Source organism: Pristiophorus japonicus, chromosome 9 (genome assembly GCF_044704955.1).
Source record: "Pristiophorus japonicus isolate sPriJap1 chromosome 9, sPriJap1.hap1, whole genome shotgun sequence".
Classification (NCBI taxonomy): Eukaryota; Metazoa; Chordata; class Chondrichthyes; family Pristiophoridae; genus Pristiophorus; species Pristiophorus japonicus.
In genome coordinates this window covers 38,774,493-38,791,965 of record NC_091985.1, presented here as the reverse complement: position 1 = coordinate 38,791,965, position 17,473 = coordinate 38,774,493, and the positions used below count along the sequence as shown (strand labels likewise).

The 17,473-nt window shown below is 47.8% G+C and overlaps 1 protein-coding gene across 1 annotated transcript in view; it reads right to left on the bottom strand.

The window, feature by feature from the left end:
• Window positions 1-17,473, bottom strand: part of ryr2a (ryanodine receptor 2a (cardiac)) — a 924,147-nt gene that overhangs the window by 207,031 nt on the left and 699,643 nt on the right. The window contains exons 73-75 of the mRNA XM_070890953.1: window positions 10,486-10,545; window positions 6,812-6,946; window positions 4,727-4,839 (exon numbers count right to left, since the gene is read on the bottom strand). Of these exons, the coding sequence (XP_070747054.1) occupies window positions 4,727-4,839; window positions 6,812-6,946; window positions 10,486-10,545 (308 nt within the window). The remainder of the gene's footprint in view (window positions 1-4,726; window positions 4,840-6,811; window positions 6,947-10,485; window positions 10,546-17,473) is intronic.

The window sequence follows — 17,473 nt, the reverse complement described above, 5'->3', positions numbered from 1 at the left end:
AAGGTTGATTGATTAAAGGAGTTGATAGGACTGAGATGAGGAGAAACTTCTTCACTCAGAGAGTTGTTAACCTGTGGAATTCTCTACCGCAGAAATTTGTTGAGGCCAGTTTGTTAGATATATTCAAGAGAGAGTTAGATGTGGCCCTTACGGCTAAAGGGATCAAGAGGTATGGAGAGAAAGCAGGAATGAGGTACTGAGGTGAATGATCAGCCATGATCTTATTGAATGGTGGTGCAGGCTCGAAGGGCTGAATGGCCTACTCCTGCACCTATTTTCTATGTTTCTATAAGGTAGACAGAGAGAAACTATTTCCTCTGGTGGGGGAATCAAGAAGAAGGGGGCAGAACCTTAAAATTAGAGCTGGGCCATTCAGGCGTGATGTCAGGAAGCACTATTTCACACAAAGGACAGTTAAAAAGCTAGAATTCTCTCCCCAAAAAGCTGCTGAGGCTAGGTCAACTGAAAATCTCAAGACTTAGGTAAGGGTGTTAAGGGTTATGGAACCAAGGTAAATGGACTTAAGGTACAGATCAGCCATGATCTCACTGAATGGTGGAATAGGCTCGAGGAACTGAATGGCCTACGTTCCTGTGAAACTTAGTTGCAGTAGGAAGCTATTGCTAATGCCCCATTTACCAAATGCTGCTACTGCTACAGTCTCAAATTTGTCAGCAGTTTTGTAGTGGTACAAAAGGCTGTATTGTTGCCCCTGAGGGTTCCGGGATCCACATAAAAGTGTTTTATAGAAGTTCAGCCAACGACACCTCTTGCCATCAGTTGCACTTGGAAAAATAAAGCAGCAGATTTGCTTTGGTCCATCGGCAGTTTTTTTGTATCTGTAAGTCGCCGCTGGCTTAATCAGCTCCACTTCTGGCTGGTGTTCGGTGCTGGAAAAGTAAACAAGGGAGAACAGCACCAGTTGGCCAGGAAAGCAACACTCTCCCAAAGCCTACACAGCAATGTAACAGTGCCTTGAGTGGTGAGTTTTGCCAGCACCTAGACAGGCAGAGGCACTCTAGGTACAATATAAATGTTACTACCTGCTGCTGGAGGTGCAGTGACTGCTGAATGGCTCAGCCGCAAATGTAACGCCCCTATTTAAGAAAGAAGGGAGACAGAAAGCAGGAAACTATAGACCAGTTAGCCTAACAACTGTCATTGGGAAAATGCTGGAGTCCATTATTAAGGAAGTAGTAGCAGAACATTGAGAAAATCACAATGCAGTCAAGCAGAGTCAGCATGTTTTTATGAAAGGGAAACCATGTTTGACAAATTTGCTCGACTTCTTTGAGGATATACTGAGCAGGGTGGATAATGGTGTATTTGGATTTCCAGCGGGCATTCGATAAGGTACTATATAAAAGATTACTGCACAAGATAAGTGCTCACGGGGTTGGGGGTAATATATTATTAGCACGGATAGAGGATTGGCTAACTAACAGAAAACAGAGAGTCGGGATAAATGGCTCATTTTCAGGTTGACAAACTGTAACTTGTGGGGTTCCACAGGGATCAATGCTGGGGCCTCAACTATTTACAATCTATATTAATGACTTGGATGAAGGGACTGAGTGTAATGTAGCCAAATTTGCTGATGATACCAAGATTGGTGGGAAAGCAAGTTATGAGGAGGACACAAAGAATCTGCAAATGGATATAGACAGGCTAAGTGAGTGGCCAACATTTGGCAGATGGAGTATAATGTGGGAAAATGTGAGGTTATCCACTTTGGTAGGAAAAATAATAAAGCTAATTATTATTTAAATGGGGAGAGATTAGAAAATGCTACGGTACAGAGGGATCTGGGGGGTCCTTGTACATGAAACACAAAACGTTAGCGTGCAGGTACAGCAAGTAATTAGGAAGGCAAATGGAATGTTGGCCTTTATTGCAAGGGGGTTGGAGTATAAAAAGTAGGGAAATCCTGCTACAACTGTAGAGTGTTGTTGAGATCACACCTGGAGTACTGCGTACACTTTTGGTGTCTTTATTTAAGGAGGGGTATACTTGCATTGGAGGCAGTTCAGAGAAGGTTCATGAGGTTGATTTCTGAGATGAAGGGGTTGTCTGAAGAAGAAAGGTTGAGCAGATTGGGCCTATACTAATTGGAGTTTAGAAGAATGAGAGGTGATTTTATTGAAACGTATAAGATTCTATGGGGGTTTGACAGGGTAGATGCAGAGAGGATGTTTCCCCTCATGGGGGAATCTAGAACTGGGGGGCATAGATTCAGAATAAGGGGTTGCCCATTTAAAACGGAAATTTGGAGGAATATTTTCTACCCCAGAGAGCTGTGAAGGTTGGGTCATTGAATATATTTAAGGTGAAGATAGACAGATTTTTGAACGATAAGGGAGTCAAGGGTTATGGGGAGTGGGCAGGAAAGTGGAGCTGAGCCGATGGTCAGATCAGCCATGATTCTATTGAACGCTGGAGCAGGCTCGAGGGGTCGTATGGCCTACTCCTGCTCCTATTTCTTATGTTTTTATGTCTGCAGAAGCAAAAGATGCTGTTTCTTAGTCATTGGGGAGATTAGCACTCCTGTTGAAGGAGCCAATGTTTGCAGCTTTAAAACAACATTCCTCCCTTGTTCATGCATTCATTACTTCTGGAGTAGACCTCTCCAGTACCATACTCAGTAGCCTCCCGATCTACACCCTACAACAATTCCTACTTTTCCAAATCCTATCTCACACTAAGTTGCACTTTCCCAGCACCTCTATCCTTGATAACCTTCGCTGGCTTCCCATCTCTGAATTCAAAATCTTTATCCTCCTTTATAAATCCCTCTAAGGCCTTGGCCAACCCTAGCACTGCAGGCCCCATCAATCCTACATCCCAGCACATGACATTCGAACCTCTGACACTGGCCTCCTGTTGATTCCCTTGTCCCACAATCCATCAGTAGTAGCAGTGTCATCAGCTGTACTCATTTTCTGGAACTCCCGACCTAAATACCTGTGTTGTTACTTCCCTCTCTGTCTTCAAAAGCTTCCTCGATACCCATCTTTTCAACAATCCTATTGATTGTTCTGTATCCAGTTCTCCTATGTGAAGTGCCTTGGGATATTGGGTAAAGAAAGACTTGGATCTCTATAGCGCCTTTCATGACCATCGGATGTCTTAAAGCGCTTTACAGCCAATGAAGTGTAGTGCAGTCACTGTTGTATGTGGGAAACGCAGCAGCCAATTTGCACACACGCAAGCTGCCACAAACAGCAATGTGATAATGACCAAATAATCTGTTTTTTTTGTTATGTTGATTGAGGGATAAATATTGGTCAGGACACCAGGGATAACTCCCTTGCTCTTGTTCGAAATAGTGCCATGAAATCTTTTACGTCTGCTTGAGAGAAGACGGTGCCTTGGTTCAACGTCTGATCCAAAAGACAACACCTCCGACAGCGCAGCATTCCCTCAACACTGCACTGGAGTGTCAGCTTAGATTTTTTTGTGTGACAAGTTCCTGGAGTGTGACTTGAACCCACAATCTTCTGACTCAGAGGCAAGAATGCTACCCACTGAGCCACAGCTGACACTAAGTTGAAAGTGTGTGTAAATACCAGTTCTGACGAAAGGTCATCGCCCTGAAACGTTAACACTGTTTCTCTCTCCACAGATGCTGCCTGATCTGCTGAGTATTTCCAGCATTTTGGGGTTTTATTTCAGATTTCCAGAATCCGCAGTATTTTGCTTTTGCAATTGTAAAAACCCTGTTATTACCTTCCAAGGGCAACTGGGGATAGGGAATAAGTACAGTGTTGCCACATCTAGAGAACAAATATAAATCAGACCTTTTGTAAATATAAGTAAAATATAAGTAAATATAAGAAATAAAAATGCGCTCTTTTTCACTTTGGAACAAACTCTACTTGACTCTTCATGATGTTATGAATAGTTCCTGATGCTCTGACAAGGACAACCTGACCTATACAGAGGAAATGTAAATGGTTTATACAAGGCGGGTGACATTTCGTTGCGCCCCTTTTGGGGGCGGTAACATCCAGGAGACGGGACATTGTGCGCCAGGCCGGGAAGTCGCGCCCCGATCGAAAAATTCGGGTTACCGCCCCCGAAAGGAAGTGGAGCACAAAAATAAGGCGCTCCACTTCCTTTCTGAGACAGTAGTGCGGCGGACGGGTCGGGAGCGGGATGCTGCGCCATGCACTGGGCTGCCATGTAGGAGGGGCTCTTCCCTTCATTAAAGGGGAGGGCCCAAGCTGCAAACTCTGCAGGTATGAAATGGGCCTCAATGGACGCCAACAGCCCGGCACTCAAGTAGAGTGTCGGGCTGAACAATCGCAGCACGGACCACACGATCAAGGCGCCAATGGGGCGTCGAAGAAAAACTTCACTTTTTTTTTTACATGGCCTCCACCTCCCCTTTAAGTAGCGCCCCGCGAGCGGCTTGCAGCCTGGTACGCGCCCCCTGAGGCTGTCACTGGCATCACCTGCCGCAGATTCAGCGTTTGCTCTCCAATTTTTGTTCCGGGGCAGAACACATGGTGATGACGTCAACATTGCCAGCGCAGCGAAGCAGGCTGCTACGGGTTACCGCCATCGCTAAACTCCCGTGCAATTGAGCAGGAATCATAATTGGCACCGCGCACCCAGGCAGAAAGTCGTCTGCGCCCCATTAGTGCCCCCCAGGGGTGCTAAGGGAAGCGCAACAACCTGAATTTCTAAGTTCTTTTACTGTGGGTGGAAAACAATCAGTTCTTACCGTGGTAAATTATAGAGTGGTGCCATCCTGAAGCAGGCCACTACTGCCCGTTTACGCTGCTTGGACAGCAGCTTGTGCCAGACAGCTTTTTTAGATCTCTGTGGATGCTCAACCTAAAGCATTTGGCACAAATGCAAAAGTCAGTCTTACGATTACAACTGTGTGACCAATTTTAACAGAAAAAGATTCAGTCATCTTAAGTTTTAACCAATTCTCGAATTTATTCTCATGGCGCCCATTAAAATGAGATTGCACGGAGCTGACACACGAGGTGACTCGTGTTTGAAGGTTTCAAGCTGTAGTGTACTTGAAATCACACGGTGGGACAGTGGCGTAAATTGCGCTTTGTGTGTTGATACGAAATTTCTTTGTTTGCTGTTACAGCAGTTTTAAAATGGGCCCAACAATATGGAAAGTGAAAACCCTTTCGGCTGTTCAGCCGCAAAAGTGGAGCTTGAGAGGTTATTCTGCAGGTGTGACGTCCGAAATCCGAAACCTCAGGACCGAGGCCATTCCGGATATCGGAACATCTTTGCCTGGGAGGGGAGGGGGGGTTGGCCAGGCTGCCGGAGGTTGGGGAGGGGGGAGGTTGGGCCACCGGAGGTCGAGGGAGGTCGGGCCGAGGCTGGGGGAGGTCGGGCGGCCGAGGCTGTGGAGTCCAGATTGCGGAACATTTTCCAGATGAGCCCGCCACGGATCGGCCCGGTATCCGGATTCCGGAACATTCCGGAACTCCGGATTTTGGACGTCGCGCCTGTAGTAGCATAGAAAATAGTAAATGTGGAAAAGTTTAATCCAGAATATTACTGTAAATTAAATCATGGAAATAGAACAAGGGGACACAGCTGCAAACCAGTCAAAGGTCATTTACAGAAGATATTAGGAAATTGTTCTTCATGCAGAGAGTAATCAACACTAGAGCCCCGATTTTAACCAATGAGCACGGGGAGCGATAAGCTTGCACAGACTCACTGACAGAAGCCCCGAGCTATTTCAAACAACGGGCCTCACTATAATATGCCAGGACTGATTCCGCCCATACCCGACCTGAATAACGTGGTGGCCGGCGGGAAGGAGCGAGTGATCCCGCAACAGAAGGTTGCTGTTGGGAACCCCAAGGATACGGTTAAGTACATGCGTCAGGAAGGGGGTGGGGTGGGGAGAAGCTCGGCAGTGGGATCACAATCGGGGAAGGGGAGAAGAGCAGCAGAGGCACCAGGTTTCCTGGTGTGGCTTGATGGAGGACGCCTACTCTTCCTGGGCCACAACAAAAACACCAAAAGTTGAATTTACTTACCTCCTTGCCTCTCGCCTGGGCCTGCTCCTGAGTGGCAGCAGGTTTCCCTGACGAGACAGGCACCAGGTGCGAAAATGTGACTGCACATTAACATCACGTCAGGGTCTGAATTACATCATCAACCCGGACTTTTGCACACTGTTCTCATTGAGAATGGGAGATTGAAGTCGGGTCTAAGAAATGGACTTTTACTTTGAGTGGTGAATGTGCAAACCCTGTAATAATTTAGGAAACCCTATATGTAGGGTTGTTTCGGATTAATGAATGGAGATGGGCTGAACGGCCTTCTTCCTCCACAAGCAATACAGCATTTACTGAAAGTAAATGATGCAAATGATGGACTCAAGTTTCACTGGTGGGAATGAGGCATTCGCGCTCCAAAAATCCGCAGGGCTTCTCACTCCTGATACACCAGCTGCCATTTCCAACTAATCCTGGAAATACGAAACCAAAGTCATTGCTTGTTTCAGGCAGGTGCCTCACTGAGGCATGCAAATTGGGAGTTCTATACTGTGCCCAGATGCAATACAAAGGTACCAACAGGCAGAGCCCTATGCTGCACATACTTCACTCACTGGTACTGGGCCTAGAGAAGTTTAACCAGTAATCCTTAAAGGGACTATTGCAAGCCCCACAATAACCTTCCCACCCACCGCCGGCTCCTCCGCATTCCCCTCTCATGGATGCCACCCCCCTGGCCCCCACTTAACCTCTAACTTTGAGCTCAGCTCCACAAGAGTTCTGTGCATTCGAATTATGATCATTTATCTTTAGTAACGAACACAGACCTGCTCCAAGTGGAAGACCACGTTGGCAATATCCAGCACACGTACCACCGTCTTCTCTGGATCAGACGTATCTTCATTCCTGTTGGGCAGATCTTTGTAAAGGGCCATCTGCCACCTAATGGCAGGATCTTCCAACTGTAGGAAGGGACAAGTGTCAGTGATCACACAACAGTATCCACAAAGCACCGCAAATTCCTTTGACAATATCTACACAAGTGTTTTATTAAAACTCACACTTAATCCTGTTTAGTTCAATTTATAGTACCTCCAGCCCAACAGATGAATAATTGTTTTCAATTAGTACCCGATTGCACTACCCACCCCATCGCTGTTAAAATCTAGTCACTTCTAGTGTTTGAACAATTCAAATTTAAATAGTAGGTCAGAAAAATTGGATGGAAAAATACAAAACACAACTTTATGTACTGTAATACACATCTCGGATTGTTTCAAATACGCAGTAAGGTTGTTTGTAATTAACGGTAGCAGTTCAGATGGTATCAGAAGCTAGAGGTGCAAAGTTTTGAATGGTTTCTGAATATTATATGAATATTGAGATCAAATTAAAGCTTTACACTCGCTCTATAGCATTCGGAATTGTTTATAATATATACATTTTCACTAAAATGAAAACAGTGCCAATGTCAAAGCAAAGCTGAAAAGAGGTTAAATGATTGAAGACTATGAGAAACCACTATATCATCATTGCAGAACAATACAATCACGTGATTGTCGAAAGCGGCATATAAAAATAGTCAAAACCTGGGAATGATTACAGAATCTGAGCCATTCAGGTAACATCAAAAGCTCCAAAAGCAAAATCAAAGTGGCATCTAGAATTCAGAAATCGGATTCAAATTATAGCATTCAAATTACTGACGTTTGTTTTGTATTATTTGTATTGTATTGTTCAATTCAAGGGAGTGATTTTATTCCATACTGCAAGTTTATTGGCACAGGCATTATGTTGGACATTGACGGTGACTACGTAGGTGCCATTGATACCTAATGATATGTACAATGAAACGTTAACAGCTGCAATGTACTCACTGCAGGTTAATGGAAGGACATGAGATGATTCCTGTCCAGGATTCCCACCAGGCGGCGCCCCCCACCGCGGCAGGTCGGGGATATAAGGAGGAGCCAGCCCCTTGAGGAGCGGCGGGGTCATGGCCCAGGAGCGACGGGGTCGGAGTTGAGGAGCGGCGGTGTCGGAGTTGAGGAGCGGCGGGGTCGTGGTCCAGGAGCAACAGGGTCGGAGTCGAGGAGCGGCGGGGTCATGGCCCAGGAGCGACGGGGTCGGAGTTGAGGAGCGACGGTGTCGGAGTCGAGGAGCGGCGGGGTTGTGGCACAGGAGCGACGGGTCGTGGCCCAGGAGCGACGGGTTGTGGCACAGGAGCGACGGGGTCGGAGTTGAGGAGCGGCGGTGTCGGAGTCGAGGAGCGGCGGGGTTGTGGCACAGGAGCGACGGGTTATGGCCCAGGAGCGACGGGGTCGTGGCCCAGGAGCGACGGGTCGTGGCACAGGAGCGACGGGGTCGTGGCCCAGGAGCGACGGGGTCGTGGCACAGGAGCGACGGGGTCGTGGCCCAGGAGCGATGGGGTCGTGGCCCAGGAGCGACGGGGTCGTGGCCCAGGAGCGACGGGGTCGTGGCCCAGGAGCGACGGGGTCGTGGCCCAGGAGCGACGGGGTCGTGGCCCAGGAGCGACGGGGTCGTGGCCCAGGAGCGACGAGGTTGTGGCCCAGGAGCGACGGGGTCGTGGCTCAGGAGCGACGGGGTCGTGGCCCAGGAGCGACGGGGTCGTGGCCCAGGAGCGACGGGTTGTGGCCCAGGAGCGACGGGTTGTGGCCCAGGAGCTACAGGGTCGGAGTCGAGGAGCGGCAGGGTTATGGCCCAGGAGCGACGGGTCGTGGCCCAGGAGCGACGGGGTCGTGGCCCAGGAGCGACGGGTTGTGGCCCAGGAGCAACGGGTTGTGGCCCAGGAGCGACAGGGTCAGAGTCGAGGAGCGGCAGGGTTGTGGCCCAGGAGCGCCGGGGTCGTGGCCCAGGAGCGACGGGGTCGTGGCCCAGGAGCGACGGGTTGTGGCCCAGGAGCGACGGGTTGTGGCCCAGGAGCTACAGGGTCGGAGTCGAGGAGCGGCAGGGTTATGGCACAGGAGCGACGGGTTGTGGCCCAGGAGCGACGGGTTGTGGCCCAGGAGCTACAGGGTCGGAGTCGAGGAGCGGCAGGGTTATGGCACAGGAGCGACGGGTCGTGGCCCAGGAGCGACGGGGTCGTGGCCCAGGAGCGACGGGTCGTGGCCCAGGAGCAACAGGGTCGGAGTCGAGGAGCGGCAGGGTTGTGGCCCAGGAGCGCCGGGGTCGTGGCCCAGGAGCGACGGGGTTGTGGCCCAGGAGCGACGGGGTTGTGGCACAGGAGCGACGGGTTATGGCCCAGGAGCGACGGGGTTGTGGCACAGGAGCGCCGGGGTCGTGGCCCAGGAGCGACGGGGTTGTGGCACAGGAGCGACGGGGTCGTGGCCCAGGAGCGACGGGGTCGTGGCCCAGGAGCGACGGGTTGTGGCCCAGGAGCGACGGGTCGTGGCCCAGGAGCGACGGGTCGTGGCCCAGGAGCGACGGGGTCGTGGCCCAGGAGCGACAGGGTCAGAGTCGAGGAGCGGCAGGGTTGTGGCCCAGGAGCGCCGGGGTCGTGGCCCAGGAGCGACGGGGTCGTGGCCCAGGAGCGACGGGTCGTGGCCCAGGAGCGACGGGGTCGTGGCCCAGGAGCGACGGGGTTGTGGCCCAGGAGCGACGGGTCGTGGCCCAGGAGCGACGGGGTCGTGGCCCAGGAGCGACGGGGTCGTGGCCCAGGAGCGACGGGGTTGTGGCACAGGAGCGACGGGGTTGTGGCCCAGGAGCGACGGGGTTGTGGCACAGGAGCGACGGGGTCGTGGCCCAGGAGCGACAGGGTCAGAGTCGAGGAGCGGCAGGGTTGTGGCCCAGGAGCGCCGGGGTCGTGGCCCAGGAGCGACGGGGTCATGGCCCAGGAGCGACGGGGTCGTGGCCCAGGAGCGACGGGGTTGTGGCCCAGGAGCGACGGGGTTGTGGCCCAGGAGCGACGGGGTTGTGGCCCAGGAGCGACGGGGTCGTGGCCCAGGAGCGACGGGGTTGTGGCCCAGGAGCGACGGGGTTGTGGCACAGGAGCAACCAACATCTCAAAATGCTTTGACTGTGTCTTTGAGTGTCTCATCATGGGCACGTGGTCAAATGAAGAGGTTTTTTTGAGCGTAGACAAAGGAGTTTGTTGACTTCTGGGAACAATGCCTAGTGTAGTAGAGTGTTGTTGTATGGTCAAGTTTTAATGAATGTAAGTGGTTGGCAAATCTGGACCTGAGTTAGTGAGCCTTGAGATGGATTTGGAAGATTTGTTCTGCATCCATTTCAGAACTATGATTAGTCTCTTCAGCAGTTCCTTGAAATGAAAGGCTCGACACTGAAAGGCGGCATGCAGGCATGTGGGAAGAGAGAGAGACATGTGTGAAATGAACAAGTAAAAATCTTACAACCAAACAGTAACTGCGATGAAACTTGTACATAGTTCATGCTCCAGCACAGCAATCAATGGAGAGCAGTTCCACAAATATAAATAAAGCAGCAATTGTTTAGCAAGTAAACAGTAACACCAGAAACCTACTTTTCCCTGAAGGTGAAGATTATTGCGAATTATTTCTCTAACTTCATCTTCCGTATCTTTCTGTTTAAGAAGAAAAAATAATTATGTTTCAGCAAACTACCTTCAAAAGATCCACAAAACCATTTAACTCTCCCATTATTCATCAATAAAATAGTAACAAGCACTCTATGTAAAGCAGCATGTTATATTTTCCAACAATGTCTTAAAATTCATTTTCCAAAATATTTGTACGAGATGTTTTGGATCATTGAGAGTTACACAAGTCCAACTATTTCTGAGGCACAATAACACACCAGTCAGTATGTTGTCAGTGTGGCTATCTCCCTCAAGTGTTTGTACAACCATATTAACAACAGGAGTGAGTAGCGCAATTTTACCAGCTCCTTCCCCTTTATTATTATTTATCATGTTTCACCCAATAGAACCATTAATGAGTTAGAAATCTAAGCCTAGAAATTACTCTGATTGCATTGTTACTTAACATTTTTATGAGCTGAAGTGACCATGCAAAAATGCACTATTTAGTATTAGTGGAGTGCTGTAGAATGAGATATAATGGCAGCAAAACTGGAATCCCATTAAGACACATCGGCAATAATGCTTCTGAGTGCGTTTGAAGAGGGAACCGGGCACTTAAGCCTTTTAAACAGCATGGCATATCCAATTCCAACTGCTTGCTGAGCAATTTCCATTGAGAAAAGAACACAAGACACCAAAGGAAAGTACAGTTTAAAGACCAGGTCCGGAAAGCTGCGACAGAAAGACAGAGAGAAACAAAACATAATTTGTCACACAGATGACCAACGTTTTCCATAGAGGGTTTAATAGAATTGGAGCTAGATCGCTGAGCAGCTTATAAAGTGCTGGCTACCCACCATAGAAACATAGAAATCTACAGCACAGAAGGAGTCCATTTCGGCCTATCGTGTCCACGCCGGCCGACAAAGAGCCGCACGGCCCTCGGTCAGCAGCCCTGAAGGTTACATATAAACCTGTGAACAATGACGGAAAGGTAAAGAGCACCCGGCCCAACCAGTCCGCCCCACACAACTGCGACACCCCCTGCACCAAAACATTCTACATTCCACCCCAACCGGAGTCATGTGATCTCCTGGGAGAGGCGAAAAACAGATAAAAACCCAGGCCAATTGGGGGAAAAAAAAATCTTGGAAAATTCCTCTCCGACCCATACAGGCAATCGAAACTAGTCTAGAAGATCACTCTGGCCATATACGATTCCCTGCAGTACTTAGCATCATATCAGAACTGGGAGGACATCCAGACAAAGATGTGCGACTTGAAGAAAATGACCAAGTATTCAAAGTTCATGTCAATGGCAGGAGCTCGCCTAAATTTGGAGGAAGCCAAAATATTTATGAAAGGAAGATGGTACATTTGAAGGTGAAAGGAGGCTGCAAAAATGAACAGTGGTCAGTGTATTCTACTTCCATGCTCTCCGCAGACTATGATTTCCGCCCATTGAATTTGATGTGCGGAAAATTACTGTCTGGCAAGCGTAGAAGCAGAAAAATCCGAGAATGTCACACAAAAGCCTGTGTCCTATGGTATCAGACTAATTGCACAAATGTACTTGTGGCAGGAGAGCACAAATGAAATGCGGACTTGACATTACAGTTAATTATCTTCCAGTTAATATGTTCAGGATACATATGTTGAGAGTAGAATAGGAAGGTGGCTGTCACGTTGATGGCAAAAGCCAGACCATCACATCATGCTGCGCAATTAATAGTAGTCATGGCAAAAAGCAAGCAGGCAGAGACCCAGAACACAACAGAGCCTTTCTATCTCACAGTGCAGAGTAGATGAGGGTGTTGTGCCATTGGAATCCCAAAGAGCTCACTTATAGCCAGCCCACTTAGCTAATCAACTGCAGAGTCACTGAAGAGCAGTAGTAGGCGATTAGCACTAACTGGCATTCATAGATGAGACACAAGGCGAAAGCACTGCACCACATCGCCCTGATCACATTGACTGCATGTGCTACTGCAAAATTTGATGAGGTATTGGCCCAGAAATTCCGGCCTCCCCCTGTCCGTACAGAGTTTCTACGGACCCGGGAAGGCATTGGAAAAGCCAGTTTTCAGCACACAATCCGCATGCGCTGAAAATCAGCTTTTCCGATCTGTCAAGCTGGCGCTTGACAGATCATCCGCATCACGGGAGCGAGGACATTTGCAAGGGCAAGATTGCGGTATTTACCCATATCTTGCCCAGCAAATGTCCTCAAAACTCTTGCGCCTGATAAAAGCGGGAGTAAGAGTCTTAAAACACATTTAAAACATAAAAAAGTGGATTTTTTTTTCTCATATTTATTAACTTTAATTTCAATTAATTTTAATTATTGAAGTATGTTTTTTATTTTTTAATTAGTGTTAATGTGTATGTTTTTTTCTCAATTAATAGTAATGAGAACTCGTAGATACGGAGTTCCCATTGCTATTAATTGAGAATTTTTACCTGATTGGTTGAGCAGTCACACATGACTGCATCTTCTGCGTGGGAACCTCGAGGGCGGGAGCGTGCTTCACAGCGTGGGAAGAGAAGGCCTCCACAACGGAATCTCCGGGACCACCAGGTACTTTCGGAAAAATTCTCCGGTCGGAGGCACTTACCTGCGGGAAGCCTCCGACCGGAATTTCAGGGCCATTATTTAAGTGCAGGATGCAGAAATTGCAATAGTAAATCATCATGGCGAAATGACAGAGCACAGCACTGCAAATAATGGAAGTAAGGGATACTAGAGGAGATCAGTCCTCAGGATTCTTTTCAATGGTTATCTGTGTAACTCAATTGAATATTTCTATGAGAACATGCTTTACCAGTCTCCCTTTCTGCATTTGTTGCTCTGGACTCTAGTCCAGTAACATAACCACTTTCTCTCAGGCAGTCCCTGGAGTAGAGGATGACTTGCTTCCACACTAAAATGAGTTCTAAGGTGATTGATGAGACCAATGTGGGATCTACAATCTCTGTCAGAGGTGGGGCAGATGATGGTTGGAGGGATGGGTGGGTGGGATGCTTGATTATTAGTGTGTTCCTTCTGCTGTTTGTGCTTGGCTTCCGCGTGCTCCCAGCGAAGAGACTCGAAGTGTTCGGCGCCTTCTTGGATGCTTCTCCTCCACTTTGAGCGGTCCTGGGCCAGGGATTCCCAAGAGTCGGTGGGGATGTTGCATTTTTTCAAGGAAGCTTTGAGGGTGTCCTTGAAGCGTTTTCTCTGCCTTCCTGGGACTCGCCTGCCGTGGCGTAGCTCAGAGCAGAGTGCTTGTTTCGGGAGTCTAGTGTCGAGCATACGGCCAATGTGGCCCATCCATCAGAGCTGATCGAGTGAGGTCAATGCCTCGATGCTGGGGATGTTGGCCTGAGAGAGAATGCTGATGTTGGTGCGCCTATCTTGCCAATGAATTTGCAGGATTTTGCGAAGGCAACATTGGTGGTACTTCTCCAGTGCTTGGAGGTGCCTACTGTACATAGTCTATGTCTCTGACGCATATAGGAGGGCGGGTATCACTACTGCTCTGTAGACTATGAGCTTGGTGCCAGGTTTGAGATCCTGGTCTTCAAACACTACCAGGGTACAGTAGCATAGTGGTTATGTTATTGGTCTATTAGTCCAGAGCCTGGACTAATAATCCGGAGACGTGAGTTCAAATCCCACCATGGCAGCAGGAAAATTTAAATTCAATTAAAAAAAATCTGGAATAAAAAGCTGGTATCAGTAATGGTGACAATGAAACTACCGGATTGTTGTTAAAAACCCATCTGGTTCACAATGTCCTTTAGGGAAGGAAATCTGATGTCCTTACCTGGTCTGGCCTATATGTGACTCCAGACCCACAGCAAAGTGGTTGACTCTTAACTGCCTTCTGAAATGGCCTAACAAGCTGTACTCAAGAAGGTGGCTCACCACTATTTCGCAGAGGGAAATTAGGGATGGGCAAAGCTACACTCACAGCCGCTGGCTTCTTTTCACCATCAGCCTCTTGTTCTTCTGTAGCAGTATCTCACATAATGAGGCCTCTTTGAACAACAAAATGTGTCCAGAGTGCAGCGTATCACACTATGTTATTGTAATGCATGCACCTATGAGTATCTCACAGAGTTGGAGAGCTGTTAAGCATGCGGTGTCCACCGGTACGCTCGCGGCCTTCCACGAGAGGTGGACACCGGAGGGACTGGAGTACATTATCAACTCCGGCAACCAAACTTTAATTTGATTTAAGTTTTCGTTAAAGTTTAAATAGTTAATTTGTGAGTTCTAGTGCCCTTGCCAAAAGAGGACATTTGATTTTATGTTTTTACTATAATAGTTGTAGAGCTGTTGCGGTTAAGGTTCCTTTAAAGTTTTATTGTTAATTTGTGGGTTCTAGTGTCCCTTTAATAAGAGGGCACTCGGCTTTATCTGTTAATTTAAAATAGTTGTACATTACAGTTATGATAATTAAATAAGTTAAATGTCATTCTTTTTATACAGATTATGGGATTTTACGTGGTGTTTTGAGAATTAGACTTTGTAATTCTGTCTGTTTATAATTAGGCCAATTGTTCTGTGGTTAAATGTCAAATTCCATTTTTTAACATGCAATTATGGATTTTCTGAGATATTTACCATTAGTTTAAAGATTGATTTCCATCTTTCGATCCATTTGTCCATCAAGAGAAGTGTGAGGTAATGCATGTGGGGAGGGCTAACCAGGAAAGGGAATACACATTAAATGGTAGGACACTGAGAAATGTAGAGGAACAAAGGGACCTTGGAGTGCATGTCCACAGATCCCTGAAGGTAGCAGACCAGGTGGGTAAGGTGGTTAAAGAGGCATACAAAATGCTTGCCTTTGTTAGCCGAGGCATAGAATACAAGAGCAGGTGGGTTATGCTTGAACTATATAAAACACTGGTTAGGCCACAGCTGGACTACTGCGTGCAGTTCTGGTCACCGTATTACAGGAAGGACGTGATTGCACTGGAGAGGGTACAGAGGAGATTTAGAGGATGTTGCTGGGAGTGAAGAATCTTAGTTATTAGGACAGATTGGATAGGCTGGGTTTGTTTTCCTTGGAACAAAGGAGGCTGAGGGAAGATCTCTTTGAGGTGTATAAAATTGAGGGGCCTGGATATAGTGGATAGAAAGGGCCTGTTTCCCTTAGCGGAGGGATAACCAGGGGGCATAAATTTAAAGTAATTGGTAGAAGGTTTAGAGGTGATTTCTGGGGACATTTCTTCATGCAGAGGGTTGTGGGGGTCTGGAACTCAGTGCCTGAAAGGGTGGTAGAGACAGAAACCCTCACCACATTTAAAAAGTACTTGGATGTGCACTTGAAGTGCCGTAACCTGCAGGGTTACAGACCTAGAGCTGGAAAGTGGGATTAGGCTGGATAGCCTCTTTTAGGCCGGCGTGAACACGATGGGCTGAAATTGCCTCCTTCCATGCTGTAAACTTCTATGATTCTATGAAAACTGCAAAACAATGGTTCAGGAGAACCTCTGCAAGACTGCCCCCCACATCCCTCCCCCCCCCCGCCAATTCTGATCAGTGCTAATATCTGAAGTGCTGCTTTATGGTATCACTCTCCTGTCCCATGATGACTCTGGTTCCCATATCTGCTTCACTGCATTTGCACTTTGTAGAAGTATAAAGGTGGTGTAAAAAGATGGCACTATCCATAACTGCTCGGAGAACCCAGTGCTGGCACTGGCACGATGGGACAAATGGCCTCCTTCTGTGCTGTATCATTCTATGATTCTTCCAAGCACCAAACCCTTGATTGGCACGCAATAAGTAGTAACTAGAATGACATGAAAGGAACGCATCTTGTGAGCTTCCAGGGTAATATGCATTGACTTTCATTGGGTTGTAAATTGCGGCCTCTCCGGGTGAGTATGATGTGCACACGCACCCAGAGAGGCCTCGCAAATGCCGGTTCTTGGCGCACAATGCGCATGAGCCGAGAACCAGCATTTGCGATCTGTCACGCATCCCTGGGAGAAGGACATTTGCGTGCAGAGATTTGGACTATTTGCCTAAGTCCTGCCCAGTGAATTTTCTTCAAATGCCTGGTAAAAGCAGGCATATAGCCTATTTTTACCAGTGTAAGAGTTTTAAAACATAGAAAAATTTAATTTTATCACTCATTTTTATATTAAAACCCCTGTCCATCAAGGTAAGTTTATTTTTAACCCTATTAAAACATATTAATAAAAATTCAAAAAAATATATTTTTTTCTAAAACATTTATTAATTAAATTCAATTTCAATTAATTTTAAATATGTGAGGTTTTTTTGAATATATTATGTTGTGTTTGTGTTTTGGGGGTGTTCTCATTGATAGTAATGGGAGCTTGTCCAAATGGAACTCACCATTATCAATGAGAATACTCCATGTTCATTGGTGGTCCAGGCCCACGTAATCCCAGGTTGCGCTTACGTTCTTGAGATGTGTGAGCCCATACGCTGGGCTGCACATCGAGGCTTTGGACCATAAGTATACATTCCTCCGGGACTACCAGATACTTTCGGGAAAAAAATTTGGGGCGGAGTTGTCTGCTCACAGGAAGCCACTGACCGCAATATTTGGGCCAGTATATTGTGTGGTAGTCACACATCAGCTGCACTTTGATGGAGAGGGAGCAGTGCAAGCTGGTGCAGGAGGGTGACGGCAATGAAGAGGGCGACTGGATTGGACATCATCATAATCCAGGTCTATGATTGGAGCATGCATAGATAGAGCAGAAAAGGCGGCGAGGTCAGGGCGCAGGAGCAGCGAGAGATTGTAGAGCGACGTGATTGGGGCCCAGGAGAGGCGTGAGTTCGGGGCCCAGGAGAGGTGAGGGGCAGCAGGGGGCAGCCAACACTGCAATATGTGTGTGCACTGGTCTCCAGTCGTCTTGGTTAATCCTTGTCACTGGAACAAGTCCTAGCTCTGTCAAGTCCATGTAGTGGCTGGTGTGCAACAGCCACCACACATTAAAA